This window comes from Indicator indicator, chromosome 17 (genome assembly GCF_027791375.1).
Source record: "Indicator indicator isolate 239-I01 chromosome 17, UM_Iind_1.1, whole genome shotgun sequence".
Taxonomy (NCBI): domain Eukaryota; kingdom Metazoa; phylum Chordata; class Aves; order Piciformes; family Indicatoridae; genus Indicator; species Indicator indicator.
Genome location: NC_072026.1, coordinates 20,291,352 through 20,313,664, shown reverse-complemented (window position 1 = coordinate 20,313,664; position 22,313 = coordinate 20,291,352). Strand labels below are relative to the sequence as shown.

General features: G+C 45.0%; 1 protein-coding gene across 1 annotated transcript in view; it reads left to right on the top strand.

The window, feature by feature from the left end:
• The first annotated feature begins 3,996 nt into the window (after positions 1–3,996).
• Positions 3,997–22,313, top strand: part of TAF1 (TATA-box binding protein associated factor 1) — a 33,893-nt gene continuing 15,576 nt past the window's right edge. Inside the window, 20 exon segments of the mRNA XM_054388743.1 lie at positions 3,997–4,122; positions 4,321–4,438; positions 4,989–5,105; positions 6,006–6,125; positions 6,562–6,803; positions 10,041–10,259; positions 10,668–10,916; positions 11,091–11,268; positions 13,437–13,628; positions 14,665–14,792; positions 14,934–15,041; positions 15,832–16,005; positions 16,095–16,268; positions 16,352–16,456; positions 17,815–18,015; positions 19,607–19,748; positions 20,777–20,907; positions 21,400–21,480; positions 21,860–22,009; positions 22,171–22,290. Of these exon segments, the coding sequence (XP_054244718.1) occupies positions 3,997–4,122; positions 4,321–4,438; positions 4,989–5,105; positions 6,006–6,125; positions 6,562–6,803; positions 10,041–10,259; positions 10,668–10,916; positions 11,091–11,268; positions 13,437–13,628; positions 14,665–14,792; positions 14,934–15,041; positions 15,832–16,005; positions 16,095–16,268; positions 16,352–16,456; positions 17,815–18,015; positions 19,607–19,748; positions 20,777–20,907; positions 21,400–21,480; positions 21,860–22,009; positions 22,171–22,290 (3,075 nt within the window).

Below are 22,313 nucleotides of genomic sequence, written 5' to 3'. Positions count from 1 at the left end.
GACTCCCTTACTAGATAGCCATCAGTTACTAGATTTGCCGAAAAGCACAAATTCTGATAACTTTGCTTTAAGCTTAGCTGCTGCTTTTCCCATCCCTTATTTACTGTCTGTTTTACAAACACAAAAGTGGTTGTCCATTTGTTTTAATTTGCCAATTTAATGCTTGAAAACAATTTGTTTACATGCAAAAATGCGTGAAATATTACTGAGGTTCACCTTAGAGTGAAGTGTGATCATTTATATGAAGAGTTAGCATAAGACATGTTTAATGCAATGAGCAAGACCCAGGGAACACCTACAATAAATTTATTAATGGAAGCAGGACCTAATTCCTCCTAATATAAGGAATTTCGCATAATGATGAATCACTCCAGTGAGTGATTTTTTGAATTGGGGAGGTGGAAGAGTAGTTTAGATGCAAGTCTTCCATAATCTTCTAAACAGAGTTTTTGTTTCACTCTCCAGACAAACTTTGCACCCTGCGAATAAAGTGAACAGTTACCTCCTCGCGCTGACTGAGGTAGTTGGGACAACACTTTGCATACTGAGATTTTTTTCAGTGTGTTCCCCTCTGATGAATCCCAGAGACTTGATAGCAGCCTGTTTGCTCTTGAGTTAACTGTTTGACTGCTTAATGTTCCTGGGGCCACCGAGATTTTTATGTCAAATTCCTTTTGTTGTTTTTCTGAGAGAACACTGACAGAAAATTTGGAGGTTCTATTTATTGTTTCTTTCTGGCAACTCGATGGTTTCAGTTACATTTGCAATGGTTAGACAGTCACTGGATAGGTTTACCAGGGCAGTTTTTTCCTCTCTACTAGGTGATCAGTTATTATAAACTCCTTTTTCACTGAAGTTCTATTTATGTACTTTTTAACTTTCGTTAGCAGCTCCGTGGCAGCTGGCTTTTGTTTTCAGGATGTGCACTGTTCATTATGTGTGATTCTGGGACCAGCTGAAGAGTGGGTGCATGACTCTTCCTTTAGACTTAACCTTGTAGCTTGGTTTTATAAAAGCAGCATGCTTCAAAGATACTTTGTGTGAAACCAATGGTGCTGAACTGAGCTTTGTTGTCTGAAGTTGACAGTGCTGTCTTTGTCCGGATGCAGGCTCAATTGGTAATTCAGAACTTGTTTTCTTGAGTGCAAAACTGCCACTGGTGTATACCCTGGGCAGAAGAAAAGCCTCATTTTAGCAAGATAACAGAAAACGTATAATCAAGGATATTAGGGATTTTGTGTTAATTTGACCTTGCAAAAATACCAGATGCATACAAAGGTTGGTATTTGTGCCCTGACTCCCCTCTGAAGACGTTGGTGCCTTCCTTCACTGATGCGGACATGAACTGCAGTTCTTGCGTATCTGAGGTGTTGTGCTCATGCTGGCAGTGGCTTTAGCAAACTGCCGTCTATGGATGCTGAACTGCAGTTGATCCAGATACCAGTGTATGTGCTAGTGAAGCAGCACAGAGCTCCAGGCAGTGCCTGGCTGCAGGTGACACCAGCATGCCTGCTGTGCACAATGTTTGCAGGAGCCTTCGAGACTGCCTCTTTTTCTTCACCAAGTGCCAATGCCTGCAATGTATTTGCGTCTTTTGCACTCAGAAGAAATGCTGTTCCAGATGTGGCTCCTGCCATGCTGCTCTGCAGGCTTGGCAGGGTGTAGGAGTATTTCATTGAGGTAACCTCTACTTGCCACATTCTGCCTCTAGCGTGGCCTTGACTTGGCAGGAAGCAATTAATTCTGTGCCTTGTAACTCAAGATTATTTTAGGTAAATTTCTGTAATTGAGCAAATAGAATTTATCATGTTTAAAATGTATTTATTTAAGCCAGTGCACACAGGGTTTGCTTAGTGCTGGTCAGGCCTAAATCAACTGTCTAGTTACCCTGGTGCAAGCCCATAACCTTTGCTTCATTCAGAGATGTATTTTAAAAAAGTTTGTAATATGTTTAATCTGCTTTTAAAAATAGACTTTTAATTTCAACAACAGACACCTCTTTTTATTTTTATTTTTTATTTTTTGCTACATGTTTTCAGTTCTGTACTGGAGCTACTACTGTTTTGTAAGGTTCTTACTTTTTTACGTGCTGTTATCTTTTAGTACTGCATCTTTTGTGATTATTCCTAACTGGATAACAATGATTTTTTGGAGATGAAATCCTGTGATCAAGTGTTATTGCACACACACCCTCTTTCCCCCCCCCCCCCCGTTCTCTAGGCTTACAGATCAGTGATAACTGGAAGAGAATTTGGTGAGATAAAATTCAACTACTTAATCAATTTATTTGAACTGATTACATTATTGATTACATTATGTTAGAACACTTTATCCTCATCTAGAGTACTAGATGGATTGCACAACAGTACTGAGGAGAGTAACGTGATAGTAATGAAAATGATCAGAAAGTGAACTTTGAACACCATCAAAACCTTCTTACTGACTTTGGAGTACCTCATTTATAGTCATGTAGATGACTTTTATTTCTGTCACTTCTGTGCCAGGAGCAAAAGTCCTGCCAGCTGGTTTCCTCCAGCCTCTGTTTTTCATGAGAATGAGCGTCAGGAGCACATAGAGCTAATAAGCTTTTCCATTCAGTGATCAGTTTGATCTACCTTTCCCTCTCTAATTCCTGTGCATTCTATTGTAAGTAGTCCAGGTCTACAATCCATTCCATTCCTTCCACTTTTCTTTTTTTTCTGTGGACAGGTAACAAATGTGGACTTCACGCAGTCCCATAGCTGGATTTTTGTCATTTTTTCAGGAGATCAGAAAATTGGGTTAAGCTGTGTGGTTTTCCTGAATTGTGCAAGATTCCTCAGCTTTTTACTGAGTAGAAATGTCTTAATTCACAGAATAGACTCTCTCTGAGGAGGGTCTCTATGAAAAGACACTTCTGAAATACTTGTGGTGGGTTTTTTGGTGGTGGTTGTTTGTGGGGTTTTTTTGTTTGTTTGTTTGTTTTGTTTTGTTAATGTACGGAAGCCATTCACAGAGAGCTGAGCAGCTCAAGAATTCTGTGTTCTGAGGGTGTTAGGAGGCATGCTTAGCTGTGTAAGTCCTTTCTCCAGTTTAGAGCTGTAGCTGTCTCTATGAAATTTAAACTCGAAGAGCCTCACCGTGCTTTGTCTCTTGAGTGCTAAACCTTGCTCTGTAGAAACCTCAGTGCTGCTTTGGCTGATCATGAAGAGTGGATGGACTTCCCGGGGTGGGGGGGCGGTCCTTGCTGCCTTGGTGTGCTGTAAGGATGCCCCTGTCAGCAGTGGGAGCCCAAGACTCTGAAGTGTGGTACTGATACATACACTGGCAACTTGATTTTATACTATTAAAAATTTGTATTACAGCTAACAACTTTAAAGTTTGTTTTTTTTTTTTTTATGCGGAATTGAGTTCTAATAAACCTTTGCTCACTTCTCTGGTTCTCTCCTTACCTCGCCCCCTGTAACACCTGCTCCAGACATGGCTCTTTGTGGCCGGCTGGACCCCGCTGACTTCCCGGTGGCTACCGGTGCCGTGCAGCACCTTGGTGCCAGCGCCTTGATGCCAGCACCCAGCAGCGACCCCATCGCTCACAGTGTGCTGGCTTCCAGCTGCTCTTCAGTTCCCTGCACCTGCTTATAGTCTGAGGGGCTTATTTTGGGCAGGAATCTTCCAGCTGGGAAGTGTGGGTTTGAACGTGGTTTAGCCTAGGACCCTATTTTCCAGCCCAAAGCTGACTGCACTGTTTAGTGGCATTTTACCCACCCTTGTCTAGGATGTCTCAGCTCCCGAGGACAGCTCAGCAGAAGCCGTTTTCCCGTTGTTCTGAAAACAAACTGTTTTCCCAGTTTGTCCTCTTAAAGAACGGCTTAACCCCGAACACGCGGTGTTCCGTGAGGGTGGTAGCGGTTTGTGGGCGAGGGCCGGCGCCTGGCGCTTCCCCGGGACGGGCCTGCGGGGGGCGCTGTTAACGGCCGCTCCCTCGGGCCGCGCATTCGCTTCCGGGGCGGTGGCGCCATGTCGGACTCGGAGAGCGAGGAGGAAGCCGATGGCGGCAGCGCCGAGCCCTTCTCCCTGGCAGGGTTCCTCTTCGGTAACATCAATGAGGCGGGGCAGCTGGAGGGGGACAGCGTCCTCGACAAGGTAGGGCGATGTCGTTCCGGGGAGACGCCTTTTCGGCGCAGCGGCGCGGGCTGAGAGAGGGGAGAATGGAGCCGAGGTTTCGGCGGCGGGGCTCTGTGCGGGCCGGGGAGGAGGTGTCGATGGGCCAGGCTCCACAGCGGGACTGAGCCGGCGGTTACGGGGCCCGGCCCGGCTGGAACGTGGCTCTGGTCTCCCCAGGAATCCAAGAAGCACTTGGCCGGTTTGGGTGTACTGGGGCTGGGCAACCTGATCACCGAGATCACAGCCAGCGAGGAGGACGGCCCGGAGGCCGATGGAGCCCATCTGGACGAGGAAGGTCAGGCACGGGGCTGCCTGCGGTTAAATACCAGAGGGGGCTGCGGCATCGGCGCTCTTTCCGGGGAGGAAGAAATGTACCCAGGTCAAGGAATATCGTGAGGCTATCTGATCAGAGGTCCTCTGGCAAAGGCCTTGTGTTGTCCTTGTCAGAGTGAATCTCCAGTTATCCCCGGGTCACTTTTGCAACTGTTTCTTTAGTCTGTCTTTTCTGCTGTGTTAAAGAAGACTATTTAGTGTGTAATATTATTATGTCTCTTTTTATTTCTGAGCTTGTTGAACAGTTTCACTAAGTAAGTGAAAGGTGTTCCTGCTGCTAAAGTTGGCTAGTTACCAATCTTTGGGGGAAATTCAGAGTTCTTCGAGCTTTTGGTGGAATGAGGGGGGAAAATACTCCGATGGGAGATGTTAATCAGATGTTTTTGTTCATTTAAGAAAAGGAAGTATAGGAGAGGATTCACATGTACATAGTGAAGGTACATAGTGAAGTCTGAAGTCAGTAATGTGTGTTATGATAAAGTCTCGTATGACTGGATTTCTTTTTTCCCTAGGCTGGGTTAAGAGCACAGAAGATGCTGTTGATTATTCAGATATTAATGAAGTGGCAGAAGATGAGAGCCGTAGATACAAGCAGGCAATGGGCAGCCTGCAGCCTGTTCGAAGACCAGGTAGTGTTACAGCTCTAACTGGAAGAGGTATTTTGGGACAGTTGGCCTTGACAGTGTCTTACATGGGTGACACTGTGATTTTTCATTCCTTGCCTCAAGAACTGTAGCCTCTGTGAAACTGCTCGCTGGATGAGGCCACTGCATGATATCTTCCTTTTTCTTAAGGAACTCTACAACAGACAGGAGAAAGCAGGGTCTTCCTTCTGCTCTGTGATCCTCTACAGAGAATACTCAATACCTCATATTTCTTTAACCTGTGTTCTTAGGAAGAGGTCTTATGTAGAAGGCCTTATGCTTCTCAGAGACAGGGTCCTGATTCCTTAGAGGGTTGCTTCAGTCTTAATATTTCTCTCCTGTTTTACCCTTTTTTTCTAAAATGGCTTTCTGCAGAAGGCACTTCAGTTCTTTTGTTGGTTCTTGGGATCTCTGTCTGGCCTAGAACTGATTTTCAAAACCAGAGAGCTGTTCTGTCTCAGCTGTTTCTGTCTCTCATAGTGTAAATGGCAGAAGTTTGCATCTTAAAGCTGCCTTACACTTAACCTTCCTGTTGGTGTATTGTGGTAAGTAGGATGTAAAGGCTTTTAAACCATGTTTTTCGGACTTTTTAAATAGCTCAGCAAATGAACAAGGAGAGGTGATAGTATATTTAGATATGTTCCAAGTGCTTCAGCCATCTTTCTCTCAGTTTGCCTTTTTTCCCTCCTTCCCACTCTTTCTTAAATTTCAGTCTTGCAAATGAGTTTGCAGGAAGCTGAATTTGTAAGAGTTCTGCGAATAGCTACAAAATGAGAATGATGTCCTTACTAAAGTTGGGACAGGTATGAGATAGCATAAACGGAAGGGGTGCCTGATTCCTTTTTCCTGCCTGCTAATGTGCAGTCATGTCTCCTGCCTGGTTAGATGAAGATGAGGATGACTATGATGCCGACTGTGAAGATATTGATTCCAAGCTGATGCCACCGCCACCGCCACCTCCTGTACCTGGAAAGAAAGAAGATGAAAAAGATGCAGCAGCTACTGGTGAGTGAGGACTTCCTTCTGCACTCTGGCCACATGAGTGCCTGCAGGAGGCAAGCACTGCTGTGTAGCAGTTCCTTGTGTCGAGCACCACGCATTGTCAAAATGTGGTCAGCAGACTGCATCTAAAGGTGGGTCTTTGCCCTGTGTGCAATGTTATAGGGTTGTCTGAAATCCAGGATGAAATGTTCTGTTTCCAGTGATTGTTAAAGTACTGACAATGAAACTGCTTTTTTATCTCATCCTCTCAGTTGTGGCTGGGAAATTCATCTGGAACCCTTAGGATAAAATGAAAGGTTAAACCCAAATGGTACTCACTGCACCAGCAGAGGCTTAATTGTTGCATACCTTGGTATAAACAGTAGATATGGCATTGTGGGGTTGTGCTAGGAGTCAGGGAGGAAACCTGTTTGTTTATAAGGTGCTTGTTCTGTTGTAGTATCTGAAGATGGAGACGGTATCATTTTGCCCTCCATCATTGCTCCTTCCTCTGCTGCCTCCGACAAGGTGGATTTCAGCAGCAGCTCTGATTCTGAGTCAGAGATGGGACCTCAAGAAGCCAGGCAGGCAGAATCCAAGGAAGGCAAACTCACACTTCCTCTTGCAGGAATCATGCAGCGAGATGCTACCAAACAGCTGCCATGTGTTACAGAGCTCTTCCCGGAGTTTCGACCAGGCAAGGTATTGTAAAAGCTGTGTGGAAATGACAGAAACTCTATCATGTAAGCCCTCTAAGTATGAATCTTGTAGTGTTAAAGGTATGTAACAAATTAATCACATAGATCTTGCTCACCTCAATACTCTTTTAATTTCTGTGTGCTGCTGTTTCCTGACTGCTTAATGAGTAATATTTTTCTGCCATTTGCAAGAGCCTCCTTAAAAAGCAGCAGCATATAAATCAAGGTGTGAAGTAAAGGTACTGTAAGACTGTGGCACAGGCCTGTTGATTCTTTCCTGAAATAGCAGAGAATACTTTGCCAGGTGATAAAAATCCATGATGCTAATCTGTATTTTGGCTTTCCCGGCAAATGCTTGTTCTAGCTTTCATGGTGTGCTGAACTCGAAGTGTTTTTCCTGAAACAGTTTATGATCTGTATCCTATACTTAAGACTCCCTCAGATGTGCTCTGAGGGTGTGTCAGAAATGGTTGGCTCAGTAACAAACTGGGTGGAAGAATCATTGTTTTTACACTGTGTTCATGAAACCCTCCCAAATAGCAAATGCAGTTAGGATATTTTAGTAATTATTTTGGAAGTTCTAAAGCTTCAAGAGGTGTGGGAAGGGAATGAGAATAAGGATGAACTTATAGTTACCAAACAGGGGGTTGTAAGCCTGGATAGCTTGGTTTTAGTGTGTGTCCATCATAGGCTTTATGTAAGGAGGTGAGTAATTTGCATAATTAAATGTCATGTTTTAATGATTTAGCTAACACCTGTCTGTTAGGAGTCTAGATGAGGCTCTAGCATAGAAGTTTGCCTTCTGGATGCTCTTCTAGCTTTTCCAAATTTGATGTTTCCTGTGTTCCTGTATTTTATATAAGTTGGTGTGTTTGTTTCTTTGGTGCTGAAGATGTAATGTCGGAGACTGGTTCAGTGTTGAGTGTGCCCAGGGGGTGCAGAAGTCAGTGCAAGCTGTTAATGTGAGAACACTTTTCAGAATGAATTCATGAGCACTAGAGCTGAGAGAGCCTGAAGTCATGTCAATTTGGGTAGGAGGAGTAGCTGATGTCTGAGAATGTGCAGCATTTGAGCTAGTCTGGCTCTTGGTGAAGCCTCCTACAATAGCATATGGAGAAGGATGGCTCTGTGGTTTGTTAAACCGTCAGCAGCTTGACTATGAGACCTTGGTCCTTGGTGGCCAAAGAGTTCGGAAGTAATCTGAGGGAACTGTGGAAGAAAGATAAGGTGGATGTGGGCAGAGCAGTCGAATAAACACATCTGTCTTTGGGGCATCATGTAACAGATTAACATTACTAGGATGTCTTTAAAAAAAAAAAAATCTCTGGATCTAATTCCTGCTTCCTAAACCTGTCAGTGAATTTGGGAATAATGTTTTCCATCTTTATAAAGTGCTCTGAAGAAAAAATTATCAGTGCTTAAAACCCAGCAGTCATAATTGTAGGAGAAATAGAAGAGAAAGGTTGGCATTTCCTGAGTGCTGGCTTTGGAGGTGCGCAGTTTGCGTGCAGGGGAGCTGCGTGTGACGGCAGTACCAATGAGTGTGGTATATCTGCCCCAGGGCAGGCTGTTCTTTTCATCTGGTTGCTGAAGACATTTCTGCTTTATATATTTTCTAGCTTTGTCTCTTCTGCTAGTAATTTTATCAATGCTTCCTCAATCTCTGTGTTTTTTTGAAGGTTGTGGATTGTTCCAAATGGAAATTATTTCCATGTGGCATTTTACCACATGCTCAATATGTAAAAGCAACCTTTCTTCCCTCTTTGGAATTTCTTTGTGTCTGAAATTAAGAATAAATCCTTTTGGGAACAAAGGATTCATCAAACAGATGGGTCAGAAGCTTTTAAAGTATAACCAAGAGATGGCTGATTGCATCAAGGATTGGGACTGTAGTACAAGCCCAGCTTCTGAGTTTCAGAGTTCTGTCTTTCAATACTGCTTTTCATGACTGCTTTTCAAACCCTCAGCGAGTTTGTAGATGATACCAAGCTGAGTGTTGCAGTTGATGTAAGAGAGGGATGGGTTGTGATCCAGAGGGACCTGGACAGGCTGGAGAATTGGGTTGAGGAAAATCTCGTCACAGGGTGTTAGGGCTTGGAAGGGATCTCGAGAGATCTTTGAGTCCAACCCCCCCTGCCAGAGCAGGACCATAGACCACAACCTCTCTGGGGAGCCTGTACTGGTGCAATAAAGTTCTTCCTCATGTTGGGGTGGAATTTCCTGTGCTGTAGTTTATATTCATTGCACCTTGTCCTTTCACAGGGCACAGGTGAGCAGATGCTGTCCCTGCCTTCCTGACACCCATCCCTCAGATATTTGTAGACATTGATTAGATTCCTTCTCAGTCTTCTCTTTTCCAGACTAAACACTCCCAAGGCTCTCAAGCCTTTCCCCATAAGGCATGAGGTTCAATAAGGTAAAGTGCAAGGCCCTGCACCTGGGTCAGGGCAACACTTGACATCAGTCCATGCTGGGGGTGATGAGGTTGAAAGCAGCCCTGCAGAGAAGGGCTTGGGTGTGCTCGTGGGGAAGAAGCTGGACAGGAGCCAGGAATGGGCACTGGTAGCACAGAAGGCCAAGGGCAGCCTGGGCTGCATCCAAAGCAGTGTGGCCACAGATAGAGAAAGGGAATCCTGCCCCTCTGCTCTGGGAAGACCTCACCTGCAGTGCTTTGTTCAACTCTGAGATCCCCAATACAAGAGGGACATGGACCTGCTGGAGTGGGTCCAGAGTAGGGCCACAAGGACAATCAGAGGACTGGAGAACCTCTGCTATGGGGAGAGGCTGGGAGAGTTGGGGCTGTTCAGCCTGGAGAAGAGAAAGCTCCAGGCAGACCTTAGAGCTGCATTTCAGTATCTGCAGGGGACCTCCAGGCAGGCTGGGGAGGGACTGTTCAGAAGGGGCTGTGGGGATAGGATGAGGGACAATGGTTTGAACCTGGAGCAGGGCAGATGTAGGTTGGACACCAGGAAGAAGTTGTGCACAGTGAGGGTGGTGAGACACTGGAACAAGCTACCAGGGATGTGGTTGAGGCTCCATCCTCGGAGACATTCAAGCTTAGCCTGGATGTGTCCCTGTGCAGCCTGCTCTAATTGGAGGTGTCCCTGCTGCCTACAGGGGGTTGGACAAGATGACCTTGAAGGGTCCCTTCCAATCTGGTGCCTTCTGTGATTCTGTGAAAGACAGAGAAGCGTCCCACGGTGCTTTTTTTGTTTGACCCTCCTGGTCTCTCCTGGTGTAGGTGCTGCGCTTCCTGCGTCTCTTTGGCCCTGGGAAGAACGTCCCATCTGTGTGGCGCAGTGCCCGGAGGAAGCGCAAGAAGAAGCATCGGGAGCTGGCACAAGAAGTGCAGATACAGGAGGGTGAAGTTGTAGCTGAGAGTGGAATGGAAGGAAAATCTCCTTGGGAATATGAGTTTGCTGCTCCACCCCCTCCCGAGCAGTGTCTGTCCGATGATGAGGTGGGACATCTGAGAGGGTCGCAGCTAGCACTGGGGTAGGAGTGGATTGGACAGCAACTTTTAGAGTAAGGAGCTTTTCCTCCAAGATGAAATAGTAGGCTGGCTTGTGTTCCAGCTGTCCGTCAGGTACTAGGCAATGACTTGCGGGGATTGCTTCTTACTGAGAAGGCTGCATCTGTGGTACAGGACCCCTAGGAGAGCTTATCCTCTTTGTATCAAGAAGAATTCTCTGTGTTGTTGGAAGTCTAATTGCAGAACATTCTTAAGACACCCAGTAAGTACAGAGAAGCACTTCTCAGAAATACTTTCTCCTCCAAATATAAGGTGGGAAGCTTGGAAAGAAGAAGGCTCTTACTGCCGTTTAGCTACACCCTGGGTGTAAACATTCTCTACTTTGCTGTGCTTCAGATCACCATGATGGCACCTGTGGAGTCCAAGTTTTCCCAGTCAGCTGGTGACCCTGATAAAGTGACAGACACAAAGCCCAAGGTGGCAGAATGGCGCTATGGCCCCGCACAGCTCTGGTATGATATGCTGGGCATCCCTGAGGATGGCAGTGGGTTTGATTATGGATTCAAGCTAAAAGAGAAGGAGCAGGAGGTTCAAGGACACAGAGATGAAGGGGTAAGAAAGGAACTGTGGGAAGTGCGGAGATGCGTGTGGCTCTAGATTGTTGCACAGTGAGAGCTCAGTGGTGGGCTGGTGTGTGATTGTACATCGTGCAAAATGAGACTTTTTATTTTCCTCCTTCAGTTTGAAAGTATAAAGTCAGGGCAGGTCTTTTAGACAAGTGTTCTCTCCTCCCAGGATGCAGGGTTGATGGATGAGAAGGATGATCTCCTGGCTGATGAGCATTTCCTTATGGTGACACAGCTGCAATGGGAGGATGACGTTATCTGGAATGGAGAGGATGTCAAGCACAAAGGGACTAAGACACAACGGGCAAGTTTGGCAGGCTGGCTGCCATCCAGCATGACCAGAAATGCCACTGCATACAACGCTCAGCAAGGTAATCAGTGGTCTGATACTAATTGCGCTTGCTGTAGCTGAGCTCTTGTCTCCAGAGCATAGTTCTTCTGCCAGGGAATGTTTTTTGGCAAAATCACAGCTCTGCTCAGAATTCTTTGGTTGACTTTCTTCTTGTCATCATACCAGATCCTAGATCCATCTGCATTAGTATCAAGCAGTGCTACACTTAAGATGTTCTCCCTTTATAGGCCAATGGAATTTTCCTTACATGTTTTTGTTTAATTGGAAGAACCATTTGAAAAATTTCTGAAGTTTCTCCTTAACTAATAATGGTGGTGTGGTTTTTACACAGAGGAAGGGACAATTCTGAGAAGCCTCAGACTTCTCTTCAACACAGATGCATTTTAAATTTAAATTGCTTGTGTAGAAGGAATGTTTATCTTTTCTTGGTTGTATCATACCCTGCTTCTACAAGGAAAGACGAATGGGGGTGTTGGAACTTTACTGGGTTCTAGTGTCAGCCCTTTACTGATGCAGCTGTGAGTACAAGACAAGGAGTTCATCAATTCATAGAATGGTTTGGGTTGGAAGGGACCTTAAAGATCATCCACTTACAACCCTCTGTCATGGGCAGGGACACCTCCCACCAGCCCAGGTTGTTCAAGGCCTCATCCAGCCTGGTCTTGAACACTTCCAGGGAGGGGACATCCACAGCCTCCCTGGGCAACCTGTTCCAGAGTCCTGCCACCCTTACTGGAAATATTTCTCTCTAATCTCCAGTCTAAATCTGCCCTCCTCAAGCTTCAATCCATTCCCTCTCATCCTATCACTACAAGCCCTTGTCAAAAGTCCCTTCCAGGCTTTCTTGTAGCCCCCTCAGGTATTGGAAGGCTGCTCTAAGGTCTTCCTGGAGCCTTCTCTTCTCCAGGTTGAACAGACCCAACTCTCTCAGCCTGTCCCCGTAGGAGAGGTGCTCCAGCATTCTGATCATCTTCATGGCCTCCTCTGGATCCTTTACAACAGCTCCATGTCCCTCTTGTGTTGAGGGCATCAGAGCTGGACACAGTGTTCTAGGTGGCATCTCCCAAGAGCAAACTAGAAAGGAACGATCACCTCCCTTGACCTGCTGGTCACACTTCTTTTGGTGCAGCGCAGGACAAGGTTGTCTTCTGGGCTGTCAGCACAGGGTAGGTGAATTGGGGAGATAGCTATCTAAAAATTTCATTTCAGCACCATTATACCTGAGGTGTCCAGGCCTGGGCTTGCTTTGTGTGAGTCCCATCATAGACTACAGTAAGATGTTAACTTGGTTGGCCTGCTCACATGTGATAGCTCTTAAGCCTTCTAGAAGCATTAACTCAAGTGACATGTGAGCATGGTGAGTTGATCTGCCCTGGGACAAGCTGCCTCCACAGAAGGCTTCCTTGAGATCTGTTTGGCCATCCTTTATGGCAGTTTGCTGTAACAGGAAGCTGCCAGCGGACAGACCAACTGTCAGTGGGAACTGCTCGAGGCCTCTTTTATAGGGACCACACAAAACTGTACCTTAGGCACTGACATGCAGCATGTGCAAAGCAAAGCACAACCATGAGGAGGCAGCAGACCCCAGCAGTGAGCTGTGTGTCAGCAGGTTTTGGTGAGCTTTATCTGCACTAATGACTCTGTGATGGAAGCATTAGGCCTGGCCTGGTTCAGGCTGAAATCACTCTCTGTGCAACCCCCAACTTCTGATCTAAGGCAGCGCAGTGCTCCCTGATCCTTCCCCTCAAGCTGACCTTAGTTCTGCTTTCCTTTTCTCCAGGTTTAAACCGCAGTGGCTCTTTGCTCAACCCACCAATTCCACTAGCACAGAAACCAAATGTGGCAGGAGTCCTGGGTATGGCAAAGGGCAAAGAAAAGCAGCCCCCTGAGCAGCAAGGTAATGGAAATGTCAGTCTTTGGCCTATGAACAGGGGTGTGACACATGTTTCTGTGCAGACTTGTGGTCTGTGTCATAGTAGGGTCCTTGATTGACAATGAGGAGTCTCTAAGTGTTGGTAACATTGACACTTAGGGCTCTCTTTCCTCTTTGCCTCCCAGATGACTTTTCTTTTGCATTTTAGAGTTGCACCTCAGAATGCCCTGAAAGAAGGGGAAGGGTGAGGGAATAAGATGTGGGGATGATCTCTAAAATTGTTTTCTGCCACGGCAGCATGTAACACTCTTAAGGATTCTAACTTACGGTCGTTGCAGTTTCCCTGGATGAAGACAAGCCCTGGTACTCCATTTTCCCAATTGATAATGAGGAGTTAGTGTACGGCCGTTGGGAAGACAACATCATCTGGGATGATCAGGCAATGGAAACCTACTTGGATCCCCCTGTCTTAACACTTGATCCAAATGATGAGAACATAATTCTAGGTATGTTTATGGCATCCAGAAATTTGACTTAAATGGGAATAGACAAGTAGAAACAGAAGCAGGGATTTACAGTCACACTGTGATGGAAATAAATGGACTGGAGAGATTTTTGGTCTTATTTGGACCATGCAAATCATGACTTTCTCTTAGATTTGTGTGGAGCCCGTATGTCATTTAAGGATGGGTGCATCTTGCTGCACTTCTCTGTGGCATGGACTGCATTTCCTTCCTCTGGAACTGGATCACTTCTAAGAATTTCTGTACATCTTTCTGTTTTGCTGTTAGCCAGCAACCTTGAAAGCCACTCTTAATTGGAGCAGGGTTCCAGCAGGGGCAGCCTCACAGTACTGTCTTTCTGAGTGAAATGTGCCACAGAACTGCAGCTGTTTGTGTGAACAGTGATAAAGGTGAACCTGTTATTACTTTATTTAGAGTGACATGTGCATGAGGTTGATGTAGTGTTTACCAGACACATGTCACTAGGCCCTGCTTCTTGGATGAAATCCATGCTACACCAGTTACTAAGTTTTAAAAGTTATACTGTTTGCCTGGAATTTTTGTAGGAATCCCTTTTTGGTTCAGATCCATCTTTGGATCCAGACTTCTTTCATGTTGTATATATGTGGTGAAGAAGGAGAATGATTAATACATGTAGTTGGGTAGCAATATCAGCACTCCTGTGACCTGGACTCAACTCTTTGGAACAGCTTTGGCAGAGCAGATGCTATTTCTTGCACTTTCATTGATCAAATTATTAGTAACCTTTGTGTTGAGCAGTGGATACCCCAAGGAATCCCCAAAATCATCGTTCACCTGCTGCACAAGAAGGCGAGGTAGCGATTTTATCTGTTGTTGAGCTTGTTTCATGTCAACCTGAATGGAGGAAAAAGGAGGAGGAGTGTCGGGGTAGGCCTCTAGAAACTGAACAAAAAAGGGTGCAATATGTAGGCCAAGCTACAGCTCAGGAGGAGGCTGCAGTGCAGGAAAGCAAACCCTATGAGAAGCGCCCCTACAGCATCATTGCTTTTGTGTTCAGAAATTCCTGATGAAAAGGAGGAAATGACTTTGAACTCTCCATCCAAGGAGAACAAGAAAGAATCTTCTATAAAGAAGAGTCGAATCCTGTTGGGAAAAACAGGTGTCATCAAGGAAGAGCCACAGCAGGTGAGCATAAACTTTAGCACCACGCAGGTTGGGAATGATGTGGAATGAGTGATTTATTTATTTATTTATTTATTGGTTGGTTGGTTGATTGATTGATTGATTGATTGATTGACACCTCTCTCATGTTTAAAATTGAATTAGAACATGTCTCAGCCAGAGGTGAAGGATCCCTGGAACCTCTCCAATGATGAGTTTTACTACCCCAAACAGCAGGGACTTCGAGGAACCTTTGGAGGAAACATCATTCAGGTAGTCACAGTAGTGCTGGCCACAGAGTGAGGGATAGAGTATCTCGGCAGGGGTTTTCTAGCTGTGATTTAAAATCTGTACAAAAGCAGTATTTGGATGAGAGCAGGCCAGATAAGTGCTCCTAGGAGAGACTTGTCATGTTAAAATGATTAGAAAGGAGTTTGAACTAATTCATCCTGAATGTCCCTCTAAGGTTTATGTGCTAGATCTTGCTGTATCATACTTGCTATGGTTTTGTTTGGGTTCTCTTTCTCTAGTACTCTTTGTGAAGCAGTAGTGGGAGGGGGAAAAGTGGTGGAGACAGTCAGGAGGTGAGTACTTCGGGTACTAGTGTGTGTTTTAATCTGAACGTTCTGAAAATAATTTAGATAATGATTAATTTGAGCTACTGCTTAGTAGCCCTATGTGAAGATGATATATTTTCTCTTTCAGTGATCTGTTCTAAAACGTACCTGTTTTCAGCCTCTCTCTGTTGTGTGAAGAATGTATGTACTTCTAAATGTACAGGGATAATGGCTTTGCACATTCCTAGTTAATAAAAATATCCTGTCTTTAGGTACTATTTGAAGTAGTCAAATTGAAAGTCCTCTCTGTACAGAAGAAAGATCTGTTTATGTCACTAAGCGCTTTGTGTCAAAAGGCAGCCAAATGAGTTTCCATGGGCCAGTGTTACTGATAGCAGACCTAGAGAAATGTTGCTAGCCTCTATGAGGGTTAGCGGGGTAGGAGGACGATCTCGAGTTTGAGATGATGGGTGTCATTCTTAACAGACATTTTCTCCCTGTTTTAGCACTCAATCCCAGCAGTGGAACTTCGCCAGCCCTTCTTTCCCACCCATATGGGTCCTATGAAGCTCCGACAATTCCATCGTCCCCCCTTGAAGAAATATTCCTTTGGTGCCCTGTCCCAGCCAGGGCCCCATGCTGTGCAACCTCTGCTGAAGCACATAAAGAAGAAAGCCAAGGTGCAGTTCTTGCTCTCTGCTGTGTTTCGTCTTGCCCAGCAGATGTGTTTCTGTGACATGCTGCTAACACTGCGTTTTCCCTGACACAGATGAGAGAGCAGGAGCGTCAGGCTTCTGGTGGGGGTGAGATGTTCTTTATGCGCACACCACAGGACCTAACTGGCAAGGATGGGGATCTCATCCTTGCTGAGTACAGTGAGGAAAATGCCCCTTTAATGATGCAGGTTGGCATGGCAACAAAGATTAAAAATTACTACAAAAGGGTGAGTATGTGTTTTTGCTGTTGGACCCACGTTGTCTTCTGCCTTTTACTGGATGCTCACTGCACCTTCATTGCATGTTGCAGAAACCTGGCAAAGATCCTGGAGCTCCAGACTGTAAATATGGAGAGACTGTTTATTGTCACACTTCTCCTTTTCTGGGTTCTCTGCACCCAGGCCAGTTATTGCAGGTGAGAAAAGCATGTGTAAGAAGATAGAAGAGTTGAATGTAGAATAATAGGCAGAATGTTTCATGCCCTGTTTATTGAATCACAAGTAACACTCAGCTTCCAAAAAGCAGGATTCCAGTGCATTTCCAGTTTAAGTATTTGTTTACTGACAATTTCAGTTCTTGGCTTTTTTAAAAAAGTATTTTTTAATTGTTTTTGTTTTTAATTTTTTAATTGTAATTTAATGAGAGCAATTGCAGGAAGTGCATCTTTGCTGTTTTGCTTTGTGATGGCATTAGAAGTACTCCTAGAGAGGACAGAGTAGAAGGCCAAAGCTGCTTGAATATTGAGGCACTCATAAATGGGTGTTGGAGGGGATAGAAAACATGGATTTATCATGGCCCAGGATGTGTGAGCAAAACCTTATGTGTACTCCATGTGCACTGCTGGTTAGTCTGCTGGGTGCCAGTTGCTGGGCAGCTGTATACCTGCGCTTTTGTGAGCCTTTCTCTGCTGATGAAATATGTAGAGTTGAGATGTGGAAAGGAATTAAATATGTTGCCAGAACCACCTGGTTACAAAATCCGTGAAAAATGTAAATACAGATGGATTTCAGTTAATGCTGACTGCTCTTGCTGCAGCAATAATTCTGTCCATGCTGTACCACAGGAGAAAAGTAAGGTGAAGGCTGATATTGGACATCATCACAGAACTGAGAGTGCTAATTGCTCAAGCCTAAGGAGACTACCTAATGGATAAAACAGGACTTAAAGTGAGGACAGGGCCATCTGAGGGAAAGCTTTGTGATGTGTATGAGGCTAATGTGGGGGAACAGGATTGGGAAAGGCTCGTGGAAGCCCTATGGGTAGAGAAAATTTTCCTCTATAAAAGGTTATTTTTCCAGTTCCATTCTATGTAGTGCCTCCTTGGTGTTAGTTTAAACCTTCCTACCTTTAAATGCTGAACTCTGCTGCTCTTTATCTTCAGGGTTATCTTACAGTTTCCTTTCCTGAGCAAAGTCTTCAGTCGTTGCTTCTGTTGCCTTCTCCATACCCAAACTGACCTGGGCTGGTTTCTGTGATTATATTTTTCTTCTGCTTATGTTCTTTATGTCCCTTTTTAAAGTACCTTTTTCAAGGTCAGTTCAAACAGCCCTTTGAACTCTCTCTGCATTTAATCTGGATTTTCTTACACTTTTGTGCTGCATCCTTGGTTATTCTCTGCATAAACAAGTGATGTCCTGACTGCATATTTATGTCTGTTGTGATATAAGTGATGGTTGGAATTAACTGAGGTTTTATGATCTTTGTTGTAGATTGAGTTACAGAAAATTTGACCAAAACCTGACTTTCAAACTTTGGTTTTGTTTCTTTCATTAGGCATTTGAAAACAACCTGTTTCGGGCCCCAATCTACTTACATAAGATGCCTGAAACGGATTTCCTGATCATCCGGACGCGGCAGGGCTATTATGTTCGGGAGCTAGTGGACATTTTTGTTGTTGGTCAGGAGTGCCCACTTTATGAAGTCCCTGGGCCCAACTCTAAACGAGCCAACACCCACATCAGAGATTTTCTGCAGGTATGTGAGAAAAGACAGTTTGAGGATCTGAGGTGTCTTTGGCCTCATAGAGTTGTGGAATCATCCAGGCCAGTAAGGCCCTCCGAGATCATCCAGTCCAGCCCTTTCACCCACTCCACCAAGTCTGACACTCCAGCATGTACCCAAGCACCAGATCTAGATGGCTTTTAGACATGTCCAGGGATGGCCATTCACCCACCTCCCTGGGCAGCTGTGCCAGTGCCTCACAACCCTTTCTGTGACAAACATTTTCCTAATTTCCAGCCTAAACCTCCCCTGGTGCAGCTTGAGGCTGTTCCCTCTTGTTCAATCATTAGTCACTTGTGAGCAGTGACCAGTGCCTACCTGGTGGACAGCCTTGGTTTGAGAAACCTGCTCTGGCTGCCTTCTCTTTTTCTCTTCTTTTTTGTTTGTTTGTTTTGTTTGTTGTGATGTGAGAGCACTGTAAGAGTTGGGTGTTAACCATGCAGACCATTTTGGTTGTCATTTAACCAATGATTTACAATACGCTGCTTCTGCTTATTTGCACCCATCTGATAAGTATAAGATAGAGGCTTTTTATTAGCTGAAAGAAAATGCTGTAAGGTGATGTGGAAGTAGAAGAAATTGGAATGAACTTTGAACTGATTATGCTGTGTAAAATGAGTTACAGGGGTTTTACTAAGAAACAGTTAAGGGATCTCACCACAGTCCTGTCATATAGCACAGAATTTGAGTTGCTTCAGAAGTCTCTGTTGATTTCCTAGATTTTGAGGCAATTAAGCTTTGGGCCTGTCAGTGACCATTCAAATAAATGTCCCCAGACTGAGATTTTGGAGAAAATTTCTAGCAGTTTACTGTCAGTTTAATTCAAAATTATAACTCAAAAGGTATTTGCAGAGCAAGAAGATCCTTGCTATTCTCAGAGTTCAACTTTCTGTACCCAAGTATGAACATTCCTCAGACAAACTCCAAAGACATTATTTTTTTTCTCCCATCTTGCTCTCAGAAAAGGTTCAACCTCATTAACTACCTGAAGGGAGGTCGGAGTGAGGAGAGGGCACCCTCTTCTCCTTGGCATCAAGCAATAGGACCAGATGAAATGGTTCCAAGCTGCACCAGGGAAGGCTCAGGCTGGATCTCAGGAAATATTTCTGGCCTGGAAGGGATCTCAGACATTAGAACAGGCTGCCCAGGGCAGTGCTGGAGTCACCACCACTGGGGCTGTTTAAGCAGCTATGGACTTAGTGCTTAGGGACATGATTTAGTTTTGACCTTGCAGTGCTGGTTGAGGGTTGGACTGGATGAGCTTGGAGGTCTCTTCCAACTGGAAGTATTCTGTGACTCTGTGAACCTGAAGCAGACACTTGGCTTGGAAAACTGTACTAATTAATTCTGTAAAACCTAATGGGTTTAAGTGGTCTAGTGAAGATGTTCCCTGCCCATGACAGGGAGGTTGGAACTAGATGATCGTTAAGGTCCCGTCTAACCCAAACTATTGTATGAATAAGTCAGAAAACTGAAGTAGTCACTGGAAGCAGCATTGTCTGTGTTGTCTTTGCAAGTCTGTCATTTTCTTCCTTCAGCCATCACAACCGAGTCTATTCTGCAGGTCTTTATTTATCGCCTCTTCTGGAAGAGCAGAGACCGCCCTCGCAGGATCCGCATGGAGGACATCAAGAAGGCCTTTCCCTCGCACTCAGAGAGCAGCATCCGGAAGCGGCTAAAGCTCTGTGCTGATTTCAAACGCACAGGTACTGACAGACTTTCTCTGGAGTTAACCATTCTTTGCTGCTCTTGGAAGTTCAGAGAAGGAGGAAGGAATACCTCCTCCTGATAAACTGTTTATTGAGGTGAGGAAGTGAGAGGTGGATTAAATGCTTTTGGGATGTAGTCTGTACATTGAATGGACGTGAATGTCATAGAATCATGGAATGGCTCTGGTTGGAAGGGACCTCAGATCATCAACTCCCTGCCATTGGGTAGGGATGCCTTTCAGTGAGGCTTGGTTGCTCAAGGCCTCATCCAACTTGGCCTTGAAAATCTCAAGGCAGGAGGTATCCACAACCTCTCTGGGCAACCTATTCTAGAGTCTCACCACCCTCCTGCTGAAGAACTTCTTCCTCAGCTCCAGTCTAACCCTGCTCTCCCTCAGCTTTAAACCATTCCCCCTTGTCCTGTCTTCAGACACCCTTAGGAAAAGTCCCTCTGCAGCTTTCTTGTAGGATCCCTTCAGGTATTGGAAGGCAGCTCTGAGGTCCTATATAATTATATATATATATATATATATATATATATAAGAATTTGCTGATATAGAGTCATAGAATGGTTTGGGTTGGAAGGGACCTCCAAAGCTCATCCAGTCCAACCTCCCTGCAGTCAGCAGGGACATCCTTCACTAGAGCAGGTTGCCCAGAGCCCTGTCAGGCCTTACCTTGAGTATCTCCAAGTTTGGGGCCTCAACTACCTCCCTGGGCAACCTGTTGCAGCACCCATGGTGCAGAACTCGTTCCTAACATCCAATCTTAGTCTGTTCTTTCCTCATTCCAAACCGTTGCTCCTCATCCTATCACTGCAGGCCTTTGCAGACAGTCCCTCTCCAACAGGAGCTGAGTTGGGGGTTGTTGATTCAGACAAGTGCAGAATGAAAAAACCCTGTCACTTGTGCTGCTTTAAGTGCCATGTATTTGTCATTCTCACTTCTTTTGCCAGCAAAGAAAGATTATGGTGGCATCCAATATTTGTAGAAAACTACCTTGTGTTTGATCTGTGCATGTTTCAGGGATGGACTCCAACTGGTGGGTTTTAAAGCCAGACTTCAGACTGCCAACAGAGGAGGAGATCAGAGCAATGGTGTCCCCAGAGCAGTGCTGTGCTTACTACAGCATGATTGCGGCTGAGCAGCGGTTGAAGGTGAATGCTCCCCGTAGGCTGTAGGGCAGGCTTCTGACAAGTAGCACCATGAAGGGTGAGGCTAGGCAGCACCTCTTGCCTCAGGTAACATGGTGAGATTTCTTCTGCATGAAATCTTAAAGAAAGAAACATTATCTTCTTTCCACCTGTTACTTAGATATTGAGTTAGCTGTGCTTAAAGATAGCAAAGGGAAGGTAGGAGAGAGGACTTACGGTTCTGCTTGGAGCTTCATGGCAGCAGGTAATCAGTGTGTGGCTGAGAGAGAGCTAGGTCATTTTGTCAAAGTTAGCTGGAGTGCTTGGCTCTGGAATTTGTCACAGTCCTGCTCAGTCTGATGTCTGTTATACTGTGGGTCACAGTGAATCTTGCAGACACCTCTGTGGAAGTATGCTTGTTCAGCATGACAGCTCTTCACAGGAGATTCTTAATATGCTTCTGGTCTCTCTTCAGTAACCTTTTCATGACCTGAAGTTCTCATTTTCTTTCTGCAGGATGCAGGCTATGGGGAGAAATCCTTCTTTGCACCAGAAGAGGAGAATGAAGAGGATTTCCAGATGAAGATTGATGATGAGGTACTGTCAGAGTGATGGATGAACTTCCTAGTTTATAAATCTGCATGGCAGGAGGAAAATACGGTCTTTATATGTAAAGGACATTTAAAGTAGGGTTCAGCAGATTGAGTGTTGTTGTGACGTTGCTGGTAGTTCTGCTGCCACCCTTATACCTGGTTTTTGGGGATCCTTCTTGCCAGACCCATTAAGGACTAGCATTTTTGCCTTAAATGCCTTTTATGAGTTATCTATCACTTCTTCATTGAGGTTTTATCAGAGAGGCTGAAGGATCAGTCAATTGAAAAGCAATCAGTATGACTGGAAGAATCAAAAGTCAGAAGCTGGAGTTGTCCTGACTGTAGCAGCGTTGGTGAAAGCCTGGTTAATTTCTTGCTGGCAGGTGCGCACAGCTCCATGGAACACCACACGAGCCTTCATTGCTGCTATGAAAGGCAAGTGCCTCCTAGAAGTGACAGGTGTAGCAGATCCTACTGGTTGTGGTGAAGGATTTTCTTACGTGAAGATTCCAAACAAACCAACTCAGCAAAAGGTATAGTTCCCAAGGTTGGGCTGGACATAGAACAGTAACTGGAAAGTCATGTGGGAGAAATTTAGTAAATAGCAGGCATTGGAAAAAGAAAATATCAGAAGACAAGTCTAGGAAAGACTATTGTGTCATGTCTTTAATGGGCCACATCTTCATCTGTACAGGATGATAAAGAACCTCAGCCAGTGAAGAAGACAGTAACTGGGACAGATGCTGATCTGCGCCGCCTATCTCTCAAAAATGCCAAACAGCTTCTGCGTAAATTTGGAGTGCCTGAAGAAGAGGTGAGCAGGAACCTGGAGCAGGT